The sequence below is a fragment of the Cherax quadricarinatus genome, chromosome 2, assembly GCF_038502225.1.
Source record: "Cherax quadricarinatus isolate ZL_2023a chromosome 2, ASM3850222v1, whole genome shotgun sequence".
NCBI lineage: Eukaryota > Metazoa > Arthropoda > Malacostraca > Decapoda > Parastacidae > Cherax > Cherax quadricarinatus.
In genome coordinates, this window is record NC_091293.1 from 62,020,587 (window position 1) to 62,044,049 (window position 23,463).

Below are 23,463 nucleotides of genomic sequence, written 5' to 3' on the forward strand. Positions count from 1 at the left end.
GTCGGGCAGACTAACTTTGACTCTACTACGAGACACTGACGCCAGGATAACCAGCAAAGGACACTGATCTGTGCGTTAGTGTGAACAAAGTGTCTCTAACACAAACACTTAGAGAAGTGTGATCAGCTTCTCTTGTGATACATTGTGAACAATAAAGACAAATCTTGTTGAACATAGTGTACCAGTGTGCGTTTCCTAGACAATGGAAGACGTGGACATCCAAGGACACTTCAGCTTCTATCAAGTCACCGATATCTGTCGAAGGTGTTGAGAACACCATAGCTCACGTTACAAAGAGCAAGGTATGTTACGAATTTCTTGTAGATCGGGGGATTGCGCAATTCTTGAGTCACAAGGAGTTTGTAATCAACCTATAATCGGCAGTAAGGTGTGGACTTTTGAGTCCAAACAAGTAAGTATTCGTCGGCCATCATCGAATGAAATATGCTGGCATAACACCCCCTAGGGGTAATTTATACTTACAAATTGTATCTCTTGACAGCCCACTGTTGTGATGGTTTCGACAGCTTCTAGACCTCGTCTGCAGGGGCGGCTGTGTAGACGATTTGCTGTCATTTATCAGCTAAGTGTTTATATTTATAATATATAATAAACACAGCAGGTAAGGCCAAAGTCTCAACAGTGTCACTGCCTAGCTGGATATTATACGCCCACTGAGGCCGAGGTAGCTCGCCTCATACTCAAGCTGTATCCCATGACGTCATACAGTCACAGGCCTAAGGGATCTTCTATATAAAGCACATGGATGATACTATAATGCTCAGCTAATCTATACAACACATGTAAGGGGATTCAGCAACTATGCTGATATACAAACTCTCTGCTCCCTATCTGTCAACCACTCCTCTATCCAGGAAAAAGTTTATTTCATGTGCCTTAATTTTCCTGAAGTCTCTGATGTGGGACTATCAGCCTTACTGAAGTCCATATACACTATCATATTAGTTACCATGATCTACCTCCTCAAATACCTGGGTGAAAAAAAAAATAAATTCGTAAGGCAGGAACGCCCTTTTGTAAAACCGTGCCGAGATTCATTAATCAATTTATGCCTTTCAATTATTATTATTATAATCAAAGGGGAAGCGCTAAACCCGGAGGATTATACAGCACCTGGGTGGGATGTGGAAGGCATTCAGGCTTAATTCGGGGAATTGGAGCACAGATCCAATTCCCTAAATCAAGAGCCCCTCACCAACATCAAGGAACCTTCCTTGAGGGGTATGCCTTTCAAGATGGCTACGAATTGCCTCGGTAATTATTGATTCCACAAATTTTCCCACTATGGAGGTTAGATTTACTGGTCTATAATTCGAAGCTAAGGACCTGTCACCTACTTTGAAAATAATAATTTGCCATTTTCCACTTATCTGGCACTATGCCAGTTTGTAGTGATTTGTTGAAATGATTAGCCAAAGGTTTGCTAAGCTCCTCTTTACATTCCTTTAGAACCCTTGTGTACAGTTCAGCAGGGCCCAGAAATCCGTTATGTTTTAATTTATCTATTTGTCTAAGGACAAATCGTGCATAGTTTATCGTCCTGCTTTACATAATTTATTATTTCTGGAATATCACTAATATCTTCTTGTGTAAAAAACAGAGAAATTAAGTGTTAAAAATTCTACACATTTCCTCATCACTGTCGGTGAGCTGACCCAAGTAACTTTTGAGTGGGACTATCTTGTCCCTAATCTTCTGTATACCTGAAAGAATCCTTTTGGGTTAGTCTTCAATTCCCTTGTGACTTTAACCTCAATCTCTCTTCGCTTTTCTTATTCCCCCTTCTCTCTTTAACTGAATATATTGATTTCTTAACTGCCCCTCTCCTCTTGATTCGCCTATATATGCCTCTTTTGACCAATGATATACTTTAATCTATTTATCCATTAAGGATCATTTTTGTTTGATCTGATTTCCCTATTTGGAACCTAAGTCGTCTGAGCAGCTAGAACTACACCGAGAGTTGTCTCAGTGTATGTACACCAAGAAGTGTGTTAATCTCTATTTTAGGAATTGTGGCATGCAAAGAGTACGTAACCTTTATTCGGCGCATGTACACACCCTCATTGAAAGGCTATCTCCCCCAACCAGCGAACCAGGTGCTAAGGGTTAACGATGGGGCCCCATCGTTCAATCGGTACCCAGGTTCCAGCCAATGAGAAGATGGTTTTGGCAATCGCAGAGGTGTTGTGGGTACCACACACCTGTCTGCCCTTGTCATTCTATTATTATTATTATTATAATCAAAAAGAAGCGCTAAGCCACAAGGGCTATACAGCCCTTGTCATTCTAGAGCTGGTTGAAGCATGGTCTGCTCTCTAGTGGCTTCTATTCTGCCTTGCTTACCGTCGAGTGCACTAATACCTATTGTTGTACATAGTGTACATAATACTGTTCTTACATGGTGAAGGATAATACAAGTCAAAAGTTTTTCTGCTGTGTTTATTTTGCTCCCTTTACACCCAGGATAACAGGCCTTTGGGACTCCTGGGTTGTAATAAGAATTAACCATTTTTATGCTAGTGTAGTTTTAATGACCTACAAACCAACACATTCAGGATCACTCAGAGAACTTCGCGATATTACTTAAGTCTTGCTCTACGTGGGAACAATTACTGCATAAAAAAGTACACATGTAGAGCAAAAGATCATACCTGCAAGTATTAAAAATAATAAAGCATTAAACCCAAAAGGGCCATTCAGCACTTGGGGTGTGGGAGGGGGGAAAGAAATGTTTGACCTAAAGGAGGTAATTTTTTTTTATCAATGCTGTATAGCCCTTGTGGCTTAGCGCTTTTATATAATAATTTTTTATCAAGAGCCCTTCACAAGCATTACGACACTCCCACTCATCCCCTTGAAGGGTGGTAGTGACCTTGACGCACCTCTAAACACTTCCAGGAATTATTTTCACAATATTGGATGCATCAGCTGTATGCTACCCTATTCTATTATTATTATAATCAAAAAGAAGCGCTAAGCCACAAGGGCTATACAGTTACCCTATTCTATATACTTACATAATGGGAACAAAAACTAGCTATATTTCCCTATGTCAGTTTCGATACCTTGTACGAGTCAGCGCGCAGGAAGGGGCTCGTACAAATTAATAAATTTTGTCAGTCTGAGCTGAGAGGCAATTAGGATTAGCGTAAAGTATTCCAGCAAGGGTTCATTAGGTACGGCAGCTTCAAGTTTCCTTCCAGCATAGTTGAGTTTCTATCACTTAGGAAATGCCATCTCTCAGGATAATCTATCCTGGAACTTCCACGAAGACGCTTCGTGTGGGAGGGACTGGGCTGGGCTGGGCGTCTGGGCTTGGGAGTGGGCGAGTACACTGGATGAGACAGACCCCGAGGTCCATGGCAACCCTACTTACAGTCTGGCTTCGTCTAGCTTTCAGTAAGACTAAGTATAGCAGAAGGTTCTCCTCGCTCTCAGGTTACAAAAAATGGGTGAATCGAACCGTCCATGGATGAGAGCGTTTTGTTTTCTACTGTTTAAATTACTAGTGCTCCTCACAACCACGACGATGCCCAAGACTGTTCATGTGATGTAGTTCAGCTGGGCTTGTGTAGTCAACTAATCTTTCTGAAGTGGTAGCTCCTCAACATTAACCCACTGACCATTGCCAACGCCAGAGTAATTACCTGGAGTTTACGCCGTATTATTTTTGCATTTATTGCAATCATAACTAAGCGCTAAACCCACTAGGGTCATACAACCTTTGCACTTAAAACTTTAGTAGGAAGTTATTCCAGAGATCTTGAATTGGATTTCATCTTTGTTTCAAACTTTCATACTATTGTTTCTTAGGGTTATTAGCTCACTTTGCTCTCCATACATCCATACAAGTTTAGTGTATCAAGTTTTGAACAACATCTCGTTTCCAAAGGAATTATGAACTTAGCACTTCGAGTATTTTGAGCATTTCTTAGCCAGAATACAACCTCAGTTGTCAGTTTCTGCACCTTTTCTATTCTTCGGTAGTTTTAAGGTACTAAGGATAAAGAATGAAAGAATGCTGCAGTATGCATGTTGGTCCACGTTAGGCAATCCCAGCTCACACCCTCTCGTGTACCCGGTCAACTTACATTTAAGATTCCTAAAGTTTGTTCCACTCATCTACATAATTTAGGAGAAACTGAAGAATATATTCAAAATGTCGTCTACCAAGTGCATTCTATTTTTTTTTTTTTTTTTTTTTTTTTTTTAGCTATGAAAACTAGCCCAGTCCCTTGGTTTCGCTGCTCTCGGCTAAAAGAAAAATGGAACGAAGGGACGGAAAACAAAAGAGGGAAGAGATTGGAGAAACGATAATACAGAGTCAAGCCAGACACCTAGGTTTTCAGCAAGTGTCTCAATCATCAACTTTTCGGTTTTCTAAACAATTTATATAATAAAGTCGGATAACCTATATCTGAAGGCTACACTTAATTCAGTCTGTCTACAGGAGTGGTAATGAACATGACAATACTCAAAAACGGTAATAAAGAGGAGTCAAAGTGAGAGCCACCATCATTTGAATGTAATTCAGTTAACCTATGGTCAATTACTGAAAACTTGCTGCCGTCAGACAACGATGGCGCAAAGTGTTTTGCTGGCATCACTTGTCTATAGTCTTTATAAAGCCTTAGAACTTCAGTGAATTCCTGTAGAATTCTATTTCATCTGTACATTTCGTAACTGCCATTTCCTTAAAGCTTTACGATTTCGTGAAATATACTGTCATGCCCACGCCTAGTTTGGCTCCTTGACATTAATTGTACCTAACATGGAACTAGTCTTTTAGGTGCTTTATTTCATTGAAGTGGCATTTATCAAATATTCTTTTAAGTTTTATAAATGATAATCTGAACAGAACAAAATTTTGCAGCAAAATCTGCTTATGAAGTGAGCAGTTGTGAGTAGTGCAGATTTATTACCCACCGTGACTCATATCACAAGTACATTTTGCTGTCCTACACTTGTAACGAGAGGTGTGGAAGCAGTTCAGACATGGGTTGTGATAAGACTTTCACAACCCACATATGGCAACATGGGGTTATTACAAGCGAGGGAGGAATAACGATCATTTCAATACTCGTCATCCCTTGTGGCCTAAGGGTACGGCTTAATACAGGGTATTGTGAAAGTCTCATTTCAAGGACAGGATGGACTTCCGCTTGGCTGATTTCATAGGACAGAAATTACCTGGATGGGCTGAACTGGAATGACCTGAGTATGGGTCAGGTAGGTGGTGATGGTTACCGATATGACGTTTTCCAGAGCGTAGTTCTAGTTGCTCAGACAACTTAGGTTCCGAATAGAGGAATCGGATCAAACAAAACTTATCCTAAATGGATATAATAGATTAAAACATCTCATGGTCAAACGAGAGGCTTATATAGGCAAATCAAAAGAGGAGGGGCAGTTAAGAAATCAATATATTCAGTTAAACAGAAATAAAGGGAATAAGAAAAGAGATTATGAGGTTAAACTTGCGAAAGAACCGAAGACTAACCCAAAAGGATTCTTTCAGGTATACAGAAGCAAGATTAGGGACAAGAGGCCCACTCAAGTTACTCTGGTAGCTCAATGACAGTGATAAGGAAATGTGTAGAATTTCTAACACTTCCTCTCAGTTTTTACACAATAAGATACTAGCAATATTCCAGAAATAATAAATTATGTAGAACAGAACGATAATAAACTATGCACGTTTAGGGTCACAAGCGACATGGTCCTTATTATAATTAAAAAGAAGCGCTAAGCCACAAGGGCTATACAGCACATAGTCCTTAGACAAATTAAAACCTAACAAATCCCCGGGCCCTGATAAACTGTATGCAAGAGTTCTAAAGGAATGTAAAGAGGAGCTTAGCAAATCTTCAGCTAATCTTTTCATCATACCACTATAAACTGGAATAGTGCCAGGTAAGTGGAAAATGACAAACGTGATACCTATTTTTAGAGCAGGTGGCATGTCCTTAGCTTTGAACTATAGACCAATATTATAATCAAATAAAGTTCTAAACCGGCAAGGGTATAGACCAATAAGCCTAACCTCCATAGTTGGGAAATTTTATGGAATCAATAACTGTCGAGGCAATTCATAGCCATCTTGAAAAGCATAAATTGGTCATCGAATCTCAGCACAGTTTTACAAAAGAGCATTCCTGCCTTACGAATTTATTAACTTTTTCACCAAGGTATTTCAGAAGGTAGAGCATGGTAATGAATATGATATTGTGTACATGGACTTCAGTAAGGCTTTTTGATAGTTCCACATCAGAGACAATCGAGGAAAATTAAGGCACACGGAATAGGAGAGATTTTTACCTGGATAGAGGAGTAGTTGACAGATAAGCAGCAGTGTTCGCATAAATGGGGAGAAATTAGGGTGAAGTTTCACGAGCGGTCCAACAGGGCCCCTTGTTGTTCACAATCTACAAACGACATAGATGAGGGAATTCATTCTGATGAGGACAGAGCACTCCAGGAAGATTTGAATAGACTGATGCAGTGGTCGGAGAAGCGGCAGATGCAGTTTAATACAGACAAATGCAAAGTTCTAAACATTGGACAGGAAAATAATCATGCCACCTAAAATCTAAATGTAGATCTTAAAATTACCGATTGCAAAAAAAGATTTGGAGTTCTGGTTAGCAGTAACCTAAAACCAAGATAACAGTGCATAACTTTCAATAAAGCGAACAGAATCCTTGGCTTCATATCAAGAAGCATAAATAATAGGAGTCCTCAGGTTGTTCAACTACATATATCGTTGGTTAGGCCTCATTTAGATTATACTGCGCAGTTTTGGTCACCGTATTGCAGAATTTATATAAATGCACTGGAGAACGTACAAAGGAAGATGACAAAGTTGATCTCATGTATCAGAAATCTTCCCTATGACGATAGACTGAGGGGCCTGAATCTGCACTCTAGAAAGACGTAAATTAGGGGATGGGGATGACTGAGGTGCATAAATGGAAAACAGGAACAAAGGGGATGTAAATAGAGTGCTAAAAATATTTAGCCAAGACAGTATTCGCAGTGGTTTTAAGTTGGAAAAAATTGAGATTCAGGAAGGATATAAGAAAGCACTGGTTTGGTAACAGTTGTGGATGAGTGGAACAAACTCCAGAGTAGCGTCATAGAAGCTAAAACGTTGTGTAGTTTTAAAAATAGGTTGGATAAATACACGAGTGGGTGCAGGCGGGTGTGAGTTGGACCTGACTAGCTGTGATACTAGGTCTGATAACGTGCTCCTTAAGTGAATGTGACCCGACCAGGTTGGGCCATTGGCTTAAGCCGGTAGGAGACTTGGACCCGCCTTGCATGGGCCAGCTGCAGTGTTCTTCCTTATATTCTTATATTTATGAAGAGCTGTGTCATACAGCACATGGGACTGGTTATCAGGTTTGATCTGAGGGCCTTCACAACTAAGTTCATTATAATCAAAAGGAAGCGCTAAACCTATTAGGTCATGCAGCGCTGTGCAACCAAGATCATAATCAGAATATTTTACACACTGTACTCTAGTAACTTATCGCGAAGAATTGTTCGGCCTTAAGATCAGCCCATCCAGTCAAAAACCTTCACCGTCGCTCAGCAACACCGGCCTTTATCAATACTGGACAGGCACCTAAAGTCAGTACCTGACCAACCGGGCTGTGGTTCGTACGTCAGCCTGCGTGCGGCCAGCAGTAACAGCCTGGTTGATCAGACCCTGATCCACCATGAGGCCTGGTCTCAGACCGGGCCACGGGGAAGTTGACCCCCGAAACCCACCCGCCATCTCAGAAGACCATCAGCATATACGATAATATCCTGGTGACCCATCTAGCAGAAATTTCAAAATTGCCAAAGCATCGAAAAGTAAAGCAATCTTTAGTTAACCTAAAGGACACTTATATTTTGTTTATGAAGCCATGAAAAATTGTACCTATGTCCGGGCAGTGTTACCACGACTTCACAGATTATGGGCATCTTCAGTACCAGCGTTGTCATGCAGTCTACCCTCCAAATTCAGTCTGTTGGGATACAACGCTCTGTGATCAACCTTTTTCCCCGCTTTCCATTGCAATAACATCACATACCCTCACGACCCTATGCCAATGTTTATTTTGAAAAAATAAGAAATGAAATGCAAAGTAACAGGCAAGTTAATTTATATAATCATAAAGCGCTAAACCCGCAAGGATGATACAGCGATGCAAGCTAATTTAAATATTTCGACTCAGTCAAGCCATATTGTATTAAAGTGATTTATTCTATCAATTATAGATTACATTTTTACATTCACGGGGAGCGCTAAACCCATAGGGATCATACAGCGCCTTATGGAAGACAGACTATTCAAGGAATTTCAGCACAGATCACACCCTGCCTTATTATGTATTGGAGTGATAAAACTAATACATTCACAGACAACTCGCTAAGAAATGTTCAAGATATTTAAGTATTTTATCCAGAGTGGTATATTACAGATCATTCTGGAAAAATACCCTCACTTTGCTCCCTCTAAATAAATTATTATAATAAAAAAGAAGCGCTAAGCCACAAGGGCTATACAGCCCCTGTAAATAAAGCATTACCACTTGTGTGTCTGTACTCACCTAGTTGAGGTTGCAGGGGTCGAGTCCAAGCTCCTGGCCCCGCCTCTTCACTGGTCGCTACTAGGTCACTCTCCCTGAACCGTGAGCTTCATCATACCTCTGCTTAAAGCTATGTATGGATCCTGTCTCCACTACATCGCTTCCCAAACTATTCCACTCCCTGACTACTCTGTGGCTGAAGAAATACTTCCTAATATCCTTGTGATTCATCTGTGTCTTCAACTTCCAACTGTGTCCCCTTGTTGCTGTGTCCCATCTCTGGAACATCCTGTCTTTGTCCACCTTGTCAATTCCTCTCAGTATTTTGTATGTCGTTATCATGTCCCCCCTATCTCTCCTGTCCTCCAGTGTCGTCAGGTTGATTTCCCTTAACCTCTCCTCGTAGGACATACCTCTCAGCTCTGGCACTAGTCTTGTTGTAAACCTTTGCACTTTCTCTAGTTTCTTTACGTGCTTGGCTAGGTGTGGGTTCCAAACTGATGCCGCATACTCCAATATGGGCCTAACGTGTGTGTTTGCATGTGTATTTATGTACTCATGTGTGAGTGCTTGTACTCGTGTATGTATACTCGTGTGTGTGTGTGTGTGTGTGTGTGTGTGTGTGTGTGTGTGTGTGTGTGTGTGTGTGTGTGTGTGTGTGTGTGTACGTACGAGAGAGACACTCAACAATTAATATTTGCACCAATAACTCATTACAGTTGTGACCAGGTGTGGACGTGTGAATTGCTCATTACTCTATAATTTGTTCATGATTGTAGCCATTTATAAACCTAAGTAAATTTACTTACAGGATTCTTTACCTTTGTAACTTGCGAGTTCATTACCTTTGTAACTTGCTCAGGTATCAAAACTTTGGAGTCCAGTCCCTGGACCCATTATGTACCTCTATAATCTCTTGACTACCGCCCACAGGATGGCTATGGGGTGCATAATAAGCAATTAAATTAACTCCAATTCCTTAGAACAAGAGGCCCTCACCACCATCAACGAGACCCCCCCCCCTCGAATGTTATTAAGCATGCTATACAACCGATACATGAAATTGAAATTTACCTGCTTAATGATTGATGGGTGAGCGACCCAGTGATAACCGACAACCTGGTAGCACTGGGTCACCACACCTACAGTAATAACTGGCAACCTAGTAGCACTGGGTCACCACACCTATAGTGATAACTGACAATCTGGCAGCACTGGGTCGCCACACCTAGTGATAACCGACACCCTAGTAGCACTGGGTCACACCTACAGTGGAAAACACTGCTCTGAAGGATATAATCACGTGCTCCCATATTTCTAATGAAGCGCCAAGCTCGTAATGGATTTACACAGCATGAGGAATGGGAGGTAAACAGGTTTAATGCAATAACCTACCCTAAACCAAGAATAACAAACATTAAATTTTTTGAGGATGTTACACTGGGCAAGAATCAAAGAACGATAATTGGTAAATTCAAAGCGCTTATTAAGGAGGAGAGTCGTAAGCAGGTCAGCAGTGATATTTAGTTCAGGTCTATGAAAGCAAGGTATCGAAGTAGCAGGATATTTACTGTAAACACCGAGAAGTCTCTCGGTGTGTATTATACAAGTTAACTAATTCCTATTTTAGATTAAGTACTTTTTACTAGTCAACATAAAGCCACGTGTAGTTAACAGGCTTTAAGCCCCATTAACCAACCATTGTGAAATATTCAGACATCACCGGGTAGCGACAACACCAGTAAGCGTGTCGCTACCTATGTAATAAAGAACATAAAAGTTCTCTATTACATAGCTGCGATTGCACATTTAGTGCAATCAATACAACGATGATCTTCAAGTTAGTATTAAGTCCACAGTGCTCCTTAAAATTTATTGCTCTCAAGATAGTGATTATTACATTCACGAGGAAGCGCTAAACCGACAAGGTATACATCGTCTGGGAAATGGGAGGGGATGGGGTAAGCAGGTTTGATCCAAGGGAAGGCAGCTACAATTCCATGACTGAAGAGCCCTTCACCAGCGTCAAGGTACCTCCCCTATTGGTCTGTTGCTGGCCAGGAGTATAAGGAAGTTACGACATCTGACACTGCCAATGGGTGGATGGGGGCTTGACGCGTCACAACCACATCCTAATATAGCATCTAATTTACTTAATGATATACCATCAATGCTGAGACAGGTGGAGCATCAAGACGCGACATACAAGCACAACCGTTCAGAATACCACAAGAAACTTTCCCAGCCAGGGGCTCTCTATGACCTCCCTCACCTTGAACTTCAACACCTCGTTTTCTATTACATGTTCTAGAAGGTATATACGTCACCCAGTTTTCTATTACCGGTACATACAGCTTCTAGCAACGTATTACTATTATACATAACTACTATAATTATGGTTTTTACATAATAAAGAAGCGCTAAACCAAACAGGGTCATACAACTACTTTACAAATAGCACTTGCGCTCTTAATACATTTAAAGTCTAAAATTAAGCATTCACAAATAATCTATTATTACATATATTTTTAAAGGCCGGCAAGGCAGTGGAAGGCCTCTGTCATGACCAAAAGCTCCAGTTAGAGGGTCAACATATGACACCCGTGTCGGGAAACGCCTTTATCCTGTTTCCTGACAAAAAAAAATTTATAAATATATCACCCCCCATATTCGCTCATGTGAAAGCTGACACCACCAGTCGCCCATCGTGTTATGCCTGCCGTACAGGAAATACGCTTGCCTGAACCCACCGGTTTTTCTTTAAATTTAATCAACTGGTTTAACAGGCAAATATTTTATTGTTCAAATTTAAAGTCAATATAAAAGTATTCCAGACCACATTTGTCTTATTACTCTTAAAGAGGGCATTAGGGTCCATCTGGACTCTCACGAGAGCACTGGAATCCATCTGGGTTTTCACGAGGGTATACGAACCACTACCATTTGGTTTGTCAACTGTACCAACGGCTTGTGATTGTGTCAGTATATCTATACTTCCTGTAGCCTCCCCATGCCCCTGAATCATACTATTGAAGCTCTGATGTACCACCGGCTCATTTGTTACAATAACACTGTTTCAATTATACTTATAAATTAAATGTGCTTCTACTGTTTAAATTTTAAATGTCTACGCCTAGAAGAGGTACAAGACAATTCTCTAAATCACTACCCATTATTAGTTCTACATAAAAATTAATACTCTTTCCATTATCAAAATCAGATTTGCTATATTATTACCTTCTACCGGCTAGATTATTACCTTCTGAGCTATACCAACCTAGCGCTTTTCAAACTATACCACGGGTGGGATTTGAACCCGCGGTCAGTGTCTCAAAACTCCAGACCGTCGCGTTAGCCACTAGGCCAGCTAGCTTCAATAAAATTCATCCAACTAGGTATATTTCTACACCATAGGAAGCTAGCTGGCCCAGTGGCTAACGCGACGGTCTGGAGTTTCGAGACACTAACTGCGGGTCCAAACCCCACCAGTGGTATGGGTTGTTTGCAATCGTGTCATTACGATTTCGTGAGTCATGCTAGCGCTTTTCCTTTAAGAGCAGTTGTCATTTCGACACGGTTCTGGTAAGCAGCTTCGTCGAATTTAATGTCGCGTACACACTGACACTGGACAACTGGAAACCCCTCTTGAACCTAGTGAGGTAAACAAAGGAGTGGGTGGTGAAACTGACAAGCCTCACATCCATTTTTTTGTTTTATATTCTCAATATCAACAATAAATTCTGATTAGAACTATTTTAATGTGTGTCGTCGCCGGATACAGTGTAGCCGGGTATAACGGATGAACATTTTCTAGAAGTACTACTTTCGTGCCCTTCAGTCCAACATGGAAGGTACTACCATCGCGCCAGGCGGTACCCGACCTCAGTTCTGTTACCAACATGTAAAAATACTTTGACTAATATAAATTATTTTTAATTGAAGATTAAAACTGAACAGTGAACGCGTGCTAATATTCCCCTTTACCATGTGAATTCCCCCATTCTCAAAGACTGAACAGTACAAAGGAGGATCTTGAGGGGGAAACAAATAGTACAAGTGTATCCGGGAGGGGGGGGGGTCGCACAGCACATGAGAATCATCTTGGGGGAGGGGTCTCACAGTAAAGGTCCGAGTCCTCGTCCATTCTACTGAAGGGACGGGTATTTTACGGGGGGGGGGGGGGGCTTCCTTTTAAGAGACTGACATTTGGGAACCAGTAATAATTTCAGTGTTTTAACAATGCTGTTAACCTTCTTCAGGGCCCCATGATCAATGTTCACTTCAAAAAGTCTTCCTGGTAACCTATTTCTACCCCTAGCCCACAAGTTCATCTTTGATCATTATTGAGAATTAGGAAGGAGCCGACTTACTAATTGATATTGTTTATATGAAGTGATCCATCACCTACCTCCTGTATTGACAAGTAGTGTGTGTCTACACCAAAAGTAAACTTGTTCCGAGTACCAACGCAATCACTGACTGTACCAATAGAATCGGTATTACAAACCCCGATAACACTCTTGGTGCACCAAAGTCCGCCATGAACTCGACCGACTCAGAAGTGGACACTATAGCAGACTCACTATGGATTCCCCTTATTCTAGAATTTGATTGTGTAACTATAAATTTAGTAATGGTTTTCAAGTACAAGTTAACTTGTTTATTGCAGATTAGATTTTGCTGCAGGAGCGTTAGTTTGCGGAGTCCAGTATCCATCCTGCGGACGCAAGAACTCATGGATACATTTTAGACCTACGAACTAGGCCCACAAAAGGGTAAAAAGGAATACATCTAGATTTATATCTTCAGATGACTGTTGCAAGTAAATTTAAGAAGTTCGCTTAATATGTTTCATTTTAATTTCATTAAGATGACACATCACATCGGTTATTATACTAATTTTTATTCCTCAGTAAGTAGACAAGTAAGAACTGTTAAAGATAATGACCATAAGGCTGCCACATACTTTTGCATTAAATCTGATGTCTTTTCCAACCGACATTAGTACTTGTGGTAGCCATTCTTAGGCTTTGTAACAACAGCAGACTGTTCAAATTGCAAGTTGCTTCATAAACTTGCTTATCTACGTTCATGTTATTGTAGTGAATGAGATTTACTCAGGCTTCTCTAACTGCATTCCCAATGCATTCAATTTCGTTAGTGAATTTTACTACTCATATTCCCAATGCTATACCGACATACCAAAATTTATATTCTACACTTTCCTTCAGGGTACTTTACCTAAACGTGCCAAAACTTACCAACTTAATCATGGACAAATTCACTGACAATCCATAAAAATTGCTCAATGATTATTCACGATTTTTTTAGTATACTTATCTAGCTTCTCCAATGAGTATGTTAGTCATTATGTAGAGCCAAGCTCAGTGTCAGAGGTTAACTTTAGTGCCAATACGATGGCAACCAATTCAGTTTGCAGGATTGACGCCTAGTTAATTATGTCTAACTCGACATGCTGGCATTATCTAGGGAGGAGGCAACAAGAGCCGGGAGACTTTTCTAGATCCAGCGCCTATATTATTTGCAATATATTAACAGTTAGTTAAACGGACATTTCTTGCGCAATCCTCTTTGAAAGATATTTAAGGAAGGGATTACTAGTGATGAGCTTCTTGGAAGTGGCTAGTATGTAATACTAAATGAACATCTTCCATGGAGGAAGAAATGCTCGTCTACAGTGATACAGTTCGTGCAGGTTATAAAACTTAATATAACACGTTTTCACAACATCCTGAACTTAACACGTAATCTAGTTAGCACTTGCAGGAATATAATAAATAAAATGTACACTAGCTGTAGTAGTATATAATTTAGTTTTGGTCATAGTTTGTTAGGTCAACTACACGAGGCTCTTTAAAAAGGCTGTACTTGTTCATTTCTAAACATTAATACCCAGGCAGTCACTGTAAATATTGCTAAATGTCTGTATTTCTAGACGTTCAGCAAGATTTAAAGTGACGGTGCCTGAGTATTACAATGTTAGAATGTTAAGAGAAAACTTGAAAGATATTTATTGCGTGTAATAACTAACGCCAATAAGCTTTAAAAGCACAAGTTACAACGCATAACGGTGACCTAGAGGTATGGGGAAGAAGCTTTCCAAGACCCAGCAAGGTCGTGACACTTGGTAAGCCGGGGTTACCATGTCAGGAATATCTGCTGAAATGCGATTACAGATTCTTTGACCGCTAGTCAGCTGCAAACCCCCTGCCCTGCAGACCTGAACTTGAAAAAGCGGTCACAGAGTTAATTTTATGTAGATGTATTCAGGCGTGCTGCTAATATAGCTAACTAGAAACATCGTATTTTGTCTGTTAAAGACCAAGCGAATATGTATCAAGCTCCATTTTTTGCCTGTGCACCAATTAATAAAAGAATTTGAAATAAATCAGATCATAAGTTTTCCAAGCGCTATGTGACACCAGTAGGCTTAGCGTTTTTCTTTGAATAACAATTTAACCCGAGGTTCTATGAAATTATTTTGCATTTCCTGTTTATTAAATAAGCAGAGTAATTAGAATACATGAAATATTAAACTGAGCAGTTAAAGCTATAATGGCTGGCATCCATAACCATCAGTCCTCTGGACAAGTCAGAAAATACTTGTTAGCAGTGTGCACCAGATAGGCTACCTCGTACTGCGCCTCTAATATCTTTTAACAAGTTACAAAACAATTTTATTGCGAAGTTTCGCTACGTACAAAGCTTTGTAATCACTTCATCAAGTTCTACATAAAGTCATTTTCAGAGAAAGCTTCTACTACAACTTTTCTCCGTTCCTTGGATCAAACTATTACCTCCTATTCCCGGACGCTGTATGACCCTGACGGGTTCAAATGTTTCCAATGAATATAAGATTCGAAACAGAAAACTAAACCAGTGTATTATATATGCAAGTCTTAAAAATTAGATTACTGATTTTATTCACGGGGAAGCAATCAACCTTTAAGGAGCGATCACATAGCCCCTGGGAGTTAGAAGAGAATATTTTTAGAGATTTTCACAGAATGTCGTCGATTTTGGTTTCAACGGAGATGCAGTCTTCAACATAAAAATTTACCGGTTTTTGTTTAGGTTAACTGTGCTGATTATCATCTTCCTCGCAGCACAGTCTCTGACCAGGCTTATTTAATTTTTAAAAATACTAAAAGAATAAAATTATTAGTAAACACAAAGGTAATAGTAAAGAATACGCAGAAATTTTTATTTGTTAGTTAACTTAGATTCCCTCCAACGAATTTTATTGAGCAGCGCCAATCATCCTAAGTGAACTTAGTGCTACTATTGTAATAAGGGAGAGTGTTAAACACGTAGGGATCATATATCGCTTAGGGAATGGGAGGCAATCAAGTTAGATTCGAATTAAAGGAGGGAAAAAACCAGTTCCTTAGATTAAGAACCCCCAACCAGCATCAGGGTACCTCCCATGAAAGAAATATTACTGTATGGGCAGTAAAATTCCGCTAACAGTCTATACAATTTACGATATTGCCTCCGTGGCTGCTGCAACATTTAATTAGTCTACTTTTATAATTATATATATAAGCCAGGTAGATTAATATATATTGTTGAATAAAGATAATCACACTAGGATAGTTTACATCCTCAGTATTGCCCTGGGCAGGTCGAGACAGGCAAGTCTCCATACATCCACTGCCTTTATTAACCTTCACTAAAAAGGTACATGGACGTTAGTCTAATCCTAGGAAATAGTAAAGTACTACAAACTACTGAGCAACTAATATCTCTGATAATCTAATGCCGCACTATCTGTGCATATGGAGCAAAGTACAGGACATACCAACCATGAGAACCGAAAGGCTAAACCTATAGGTTAAATAACCTAGCGCTCAAACTGAGTACTAATAGGGTTCTTGACGTCATATCGAGAAGTATAAATAATAGTCCTAAAGGTTACACTTAAATTTCATATACATTTATATTTTTAGCAAAGTTTCAGAGCATGCTGCTCAGTTCCGGTTTCCGTATTTATTACATAATTTTTATAAATGCGTTGGAAAAATATACAGCGGGAAGAAACCTTTCCTATGAAGGTAGGTTGAAGGCACTGAATGTGAACTTGGGAAAGCAGGTTTAGTTACAAGTACACATAGGTACAATTATCATATATGGTTTAACATGTGTAGATTATCTAGACTAACCCAAAAAGGAGTCTAGAAATGAAAAACCGGAATAAAGAGTATAAAAAAAATTGTTTGAAGTAATCAGAGCAGGGCTCAAGCAATGGATTAAAGTTGGACAATTTTTAAGAAGGGACAGAGGGAAGCATTGGTTTGGCAATAGTTATGCAAGAGTGGCACAAACTCCTATGTAGCGTCACTGGGGCAAGAACTTTGGGCAGCTTTAAATATATGTTAAACGGATATATAAAAAGGTAAATAAAGATAATGAGTGTTATGACATTTTTTTGCCATAACCAGCATTCTCATTTATCCGAATGGATGTGGTTGGGGGAACCAGACTTGCCAAGCATGGGTCTTTTGTCTTTATAAACCAAAATATTAGTTATTGCCCAACAATTACTGAAAAAGTTCAGAATATATGATAAATAGCTTCTACAATTTAATCTTTATTTAAGTTCCGGTATCATTAAGTTTTGTATGGGAGTTTCACAAGTATCACCGAAGTTACTTGATCGTTCAGTTTTTTTTGAATAGATCTGAATCTAAAATGGGAACTTTCATGTTAAGTATTACATTAGTTTCGCGAGCATTTTCCATTTTTGTGGGGGGAAAAACACTAAATCTGTAAGACAATATAACACCCTAAGGAAAGAGATTCAGGTTTAATCCAAGGGAGGGACAAAAACAGTTCCTTGGATTGAGTCCTCAGCGTAAAAATCCTCCCTTGAGGATTATTGTTATAGTCAAAGGTAACCGCTAAACCCATCCCCTCGAGAGGAGGGGAAAGTAATTTAGAAAATATTAGTGTCATAACCACTGTCAATATTACGAATCAACAAGAGACCATAAAACAAATATTTTTTTAGGCACCATTCTCGACGAGAACCTCAGATTCGGCCCTAATTCACAAAAATTATATATCTGATGTATCGAAATAGGTTAGTGTGCGTTAGAATATTTCTACTCAAGCTTTTAAAGACACTTAAGAAATACTTACACTTTATCAGGGTCTCTGTAGAACTCTCTATTAAACATCCTATCTTCTCTCAAGGCATTGACAGAGACGAGGAAGAAGACAGTAGCTAGAGCCGTGCTGAGCGTCATCTTGCTGGTTGTGTTGGTGACACTACACTGAACCATCACTGCTGCACTACCCACCTCATCACCTCCACAACAACACTCCTCCCACACTGGGCGGGGCACACCATCTTCCCACTAACTTACTACCCTATTTATTAAAATCGTCTCTCCGTGTCTTAAGCTCTGTATGCAGCTTATAAAAATGTGCGTGATGAAGGAAGTCCATTAATATCCATATATATATAAATGGATGGTAACTGAGGTGTTCAAAGTATTGTCGACATTGTTGCCAAATTTACCATCGTGTGTATTATGTTATTGTTTGAATATTTTTTAATATTTGCATGTACGGGCACGAAGTTTATAATTTAGTTGTATATACTAGCAAAACCGCCTCAAGATTTCATTAATGTTAGGCTTCGTTTCACAATGGGAATAAATTTCCACTGTACGTTGACAATTCTACATCCTGGGGATGAAGGAAACTTTCTCTTCACTTTTATATTTTACCAGAATTATTAGAAATATTTAGGAAAGAGGGAAGTATATAAAACTGCAACACAATGCAAATAAGTCACTTTGACTTTTTTGGGTTATTGTACGTTCTCTACACATATGCCGTTATGTATAATAATCCATTAACTGTGTGTATACCTGAATAAACTTACTGCCAGACTCTGGATAACAACATAACATTGCCAGACTCTGGATAGCATAACATCAGATTATTATTATTATTAATATAATCAAGGGGGAAACGCTAAACCCGAAGGATTATACATCGCCTGGGGGGATGTGGAAGGCATTCAGGCTTAATTTGGGGAACTGGAGCACAGATCCAATTCCCTAAATCAAGAGCCCCTCACCAACATCAAGGAACCTTCCTTGAGGGGAGCATAACATCAGAGGAAACAGCTGCTTCTAGTTATTGTTTCAGAACTGTCTCGACGCTTGAAGGAGAGAGTCGCAATTGTCTCTTTCCTGGCCTAGAATGTTCTCAAGATTAATGCATTAAATTTTAACTGTCACCTACAATTGAGACAATATATATACTCAGAGCTGTCTTGCACGGTACGGCACGTTTTTTTAGTGCTAGTTAATATCTTTATTATGCACCTCATACGCATCCTGTGGGCGGTAGTCACCCCATACCCATCCTGTGGGCGGTATTCACCCCATACCCATCCTGTGGGCGGTAGTCAGCCCATACCCATCCTGTGGGGGGCAGTCACCCCATACCCATCCTGTGGGAGGTAGTCACCCCATACACATCCTGTGGGCGGTAGTTAATAGATTACAGAGGTACACAATGGATCCAGGTACTGGACCCCAGAGGTACGGCACGGTACTTGGGATTTTAAATTAATTCCTACGTTAAGGTTTAAAGTAAACCGACTGTTAGAGTACAGAAGTAACTTCCAACTTTAGTGACTTGTGTGCCGTGAATTAGACTTTAAACCTAACAAAACAATTCTCCAGAACAGTTATGATATTTTTAATGTAATTTCTGTATAAATCAGTACAAAAGCGAGATATGTGATTGAGACCACATGGTTCCATTCACCTGTTGTTGAAACATCTTCCACGAAGGAAGAGAGAGTCGTTCCTTAACTCCCGTTGCTCTGACCACCGTTGTGACGCGGAAATTGTGGAAAAGATGGTAATTAACAGGTAGTAGTAACTCCAAGTCTGCTGGAAAGCAACCTTTAAGCTGCAGTAGCTAAGGAGCCAACAGTGGAATGTTTGACGAAATCCTCATCGCACTATTGAAGTCTCCCAGCTCAGCCTGATAAAATTTCATTACCTGATGCATGAAACCGGTTAATCCTGTCAGATTGAATAGAACCGGAAAATATTATTTGCTTTTGTTCTTCACTACGTGACTGTCATGTAGAGTAGGCTAGCAGCACATTCCTCGTGTATCCAGTTTTGACAAAAATAACTCAGAAATTTTGAGAATAAGTTTGGCAGTTGGTGGTTCAGTACGCTGCTTCAAGAAAGTATCACCTGATATCGCCAGATTGCTTAGAAAAAGCCATTACGGATCTGCCATGTTTCACGGAACTATAACGAGGATGTTTCGTAAGTGACGTGACTGACCTGACTATGTCAAGGCATTGGCTTAAGCCGGTGAGAGAATTGGACCTGCCTCGCATAGGCCTGTTGCAGTGTTCCTTCTTTCTTATGTTAGGGTCAGTGTACAAGTGAGGTCAGCTGGTGCTGACCAGAGTAACCTGACTAAAAATGTTCTCCATGAGCACCTGGTCAACAGTAACGAAAAGTATTGTCAATATGACTTTATCCAAACTCTTGTAAAAGCTACTTGAGCAATATTTATTCCCAACAACAACAACAAAAAAATCACATGAAACAAAAATGACCCAAAGATAAACAAGAGGCTAACAAAAATATGCATCGACAGGTGCATAAAAAAAGGGGGAGGGTCATCTTATGCGGCAATATGTTCAAATTAACAAAAGTATAAAAATGGGTTAAGAAAAACTAAATGAAAATGTGGAATTAAAGTTGCTAGGAAATTTAAGACTAATCGTTAAACTTTCTTCTAGATGCATAGAACAAAAGTTACTGAAAAGACGGGTTTTGATCCAAGGAATTGAACTTCCCTTCTTCCCGGCATCAAACCTGGTTGTCTCCCATTCCCCAGGCACTATCTGACCACAACGGGTTTAGAGCTTCCCCTAAGAATAATAACACATACATAGGAGGAAAGATTATGACGACGTTTGAGTCCGACTTGAACCATTAACCATCCACTCACTGACTAGTTAATGGTCCAAGTAGGACCGAAACGTCATCATAACTTTCTGCTATGTGCTGGTTATTTGTGTATTGTTCAAGTAACGGTATTGTGTCTTTCTCATTCAGTAATAATATCGGTGGAAGACTTGACCTCGAGTAGCAAAAGGGGAATGAAGCCTACTTTCCATTCCCTGAATGACACACGGGTTTACCGCTTATAATAATAATAATAATAATAATAATAATAATAATAATAATAATAATAATAACATATCTATTTTCTACAAGTACATCATCAATGACATACTACTATATAGAACGCAGCTTGTTATGCTGAGCATTTCGGGCAAATTAGGTCAGTTTTGTCCCAGGATGCGACCCACACCAGTCAACTAGCACCCAAGTACCCATTATTACTGATGGATGAACATAGACAACAGGTGTAAGGAAACACGCCCAATGTTTCCACCCCTTTGTCGAGAATCGAGCCCGGACCCTCAACGTGTGAAGCGAGAGCTTTACCACCAGGCCACGGGGCACCTTGGATGCAGTAAAGTAACTTAAAATAACTTGTCGATAATGTGAAGGACAGGGTTTTATTATTTACTATCTCTTTACACGCATGATGATACAAATAAAACCCCAGAAATTAACAATCACTATGAATCATGAAAAATTACGCAAAAAACTCAGCTACACGACGCATGGTTCTCAGATAAACATTGTAAACAAACAAGGCCTCGGGCCGCTGCACAATCCATACCTCCTGGAGGTTACCTGGAGGTTATTCCGGGGATCAACGCACCCGCGGCCCGGTCCATGACCAGGCCTCCCGATGGATCAGGGCCTGATAAACTAGGCTGTTACTGCTGGCCGCACGCAGTCCAACGTACGAGCCACAGCCCGGCTGATCCGGCACTGACTTTAGGTATCTGTCCAGCTCTCTCTTGAAGGCAGCCAGGGGTTTATTGGTAATTCCCCTAATGCTTGATGGGAGGCTGTTGAACAGTTTTGGGCCCCGGACACTTATGGTGTTTTCCCTTAGTGTACCAATGACGCCCCTACTTTTTATTGGGGGCATTTTGCATCGCCTGCCCAGTCTTTTACTTTCGTAGGGAGTGATTTCTGTGTGCAGGGTAGGGTTAGAACCCGCGATCAGAGAGTCCTGCACAATGTTTTTCTAATGGTTCTTAAAGAATACTGTGAGGAACTTGGTCAACGTTTCACTAGTTTCTTCATTTTGTCAATGCAAATGAAAATTGTGCCGATGTGGAAGACGGTCTGTTATACCTCTGTACAGAGCGAGAGATGAATACCCATCAGCCTGATCTTAGCAGTGGACCAATTATTGGAATCAATAAAAATTGATACAATTTAGCCGGGTCACCATCTGGAGAAGACCCGGGCCGGGGCATCACCGGCGAGCCTACAAGAAGATACAATTTGATAAACATCTTAATAAATGTAACTTGATCAAGGAGACTCAACCGGTATTTATAATACGTCGTTCTTGCCTGAGTATTTAACGATCGACCACGGCAATGTTGTTTAACTGGACTTATCTCAATGCAGCTTTTGATAGAACGCCATAAAGAAAAGGGCAGCACACAACATTGAAGAAATTCTTTTAAGGATTGACTTCTCAAGGGAGGATCCTCGGTGCCGGCGAGGAGCTAGTGATCTCAGGAATTGACCATATGCTCTCCTTCCTTGGATCAAATCTGAATGCTTCCAATTTCTCCCAAGCGCTGTATGACTCCTAAGGGTTTAGTGTTCCCATATAGACTGAGGCATGGCTGAATGACAGGCAATAGAGAGAGTTTGCTTTAAAATGGAGAAATTGAATTTTAACTAGTCACGAGCAGGGTTCCACAGGGCTCGGTGCTGGGTCCCTTGGCATTTACAATATGCCTTACTCATCTAGATAAAAAAAAATACATGTACATTGTCTGATTATACAAAAATAAGCAAATATAAATTTTGAGACCAAAAAAACTTTGCCAGATGGACAGCTGTCACACCTTGCGTCATTATGTGGCAGGTATTTTATCCACACAGTCACATTATCAATCATTCTGGAAAAATACCCTGACTTTGCTCACTGTAGATACCGCATGATCACTTAATTTTTTTACAACAAGGATATCTTGTTAAAATGTGACTTCATTCATGTCTGTATAAATAACTCCTTACGATCGTAACCAAACATATATATGTAAAAATTTCATTACCACTGCAACTTGTTTAGTTATTAAACTTTGCGTCCCGGTCCCTGGATCCATTATGTGTCTGTAATCTTTTGACTACCACCCACTCCATGGGTATGGGGTGACTACCACCCATACCATGGGTATGGGGTGACTACCACCCACACCATGGGTATGGGGTGCATAGTAAAAATATTAAACTAACTCCTGTTGCAGGGACACCCGAAAACTAAATCACGTCAGGCTTAATCTTATTAGTACTGTTTACAGTACTAATAAACTGTTCAGATTCATATCAATAAGCGTAAATTACAGAAATTCCAAGATTGTACCAAAAGGTACCCTGGTTTGATTCCTGGGCAGAGCAAGGCATATGGGCAAGTCTCTATGTAGGTACAAACACTGTATACAGTGTATGAATACCGACAAGCTTGGTTCAGGCTGTGGTACTGTGTCTTATTCTTCGGGAGATTTTGCACTTGAAGAATATATTTTCACCATCACAGTTGGCAAGAAAATGATAGGCTGGATAACAAGAACCTTCAACACAAAAAAGTGCCAACCCATCCATGATAATAATGTTCTCTCTACTGAAATACTGCTAAACAGTAACAATCTTCTTGAAGGCAAGTAATATTTTAGATCTGG

General features: G+C 40.0%; 1 protein-coding gene across 1 annotated transcript in view; it reads right to left on the reverse strand.

The window, feature by feature from the left end:
- Window positions 1-17,924, reverse strand: part of LOC128694980 (transforming growth factor-beta-induced protein ig-h3) — a 143,603-nt gene extending 125,679 nt beyond the window's left edge. Inside the window, exon 1 of the mRNA XM_053785374.2 lies at window positions 17,766-17,924. Within this exon, the coding sequence (XP_053641349.1) occupies window positions 17,766-17,908 (143 nt within the window). The 5' untranslated portion in view covers window positions 17,909-17,924. The remainder of the gene's footprint in view (window positions 1-17,765) is intronic.
- Between the last annotated feature and the right edge of the window lie 5,539 nt (window positions 17,925-23,463).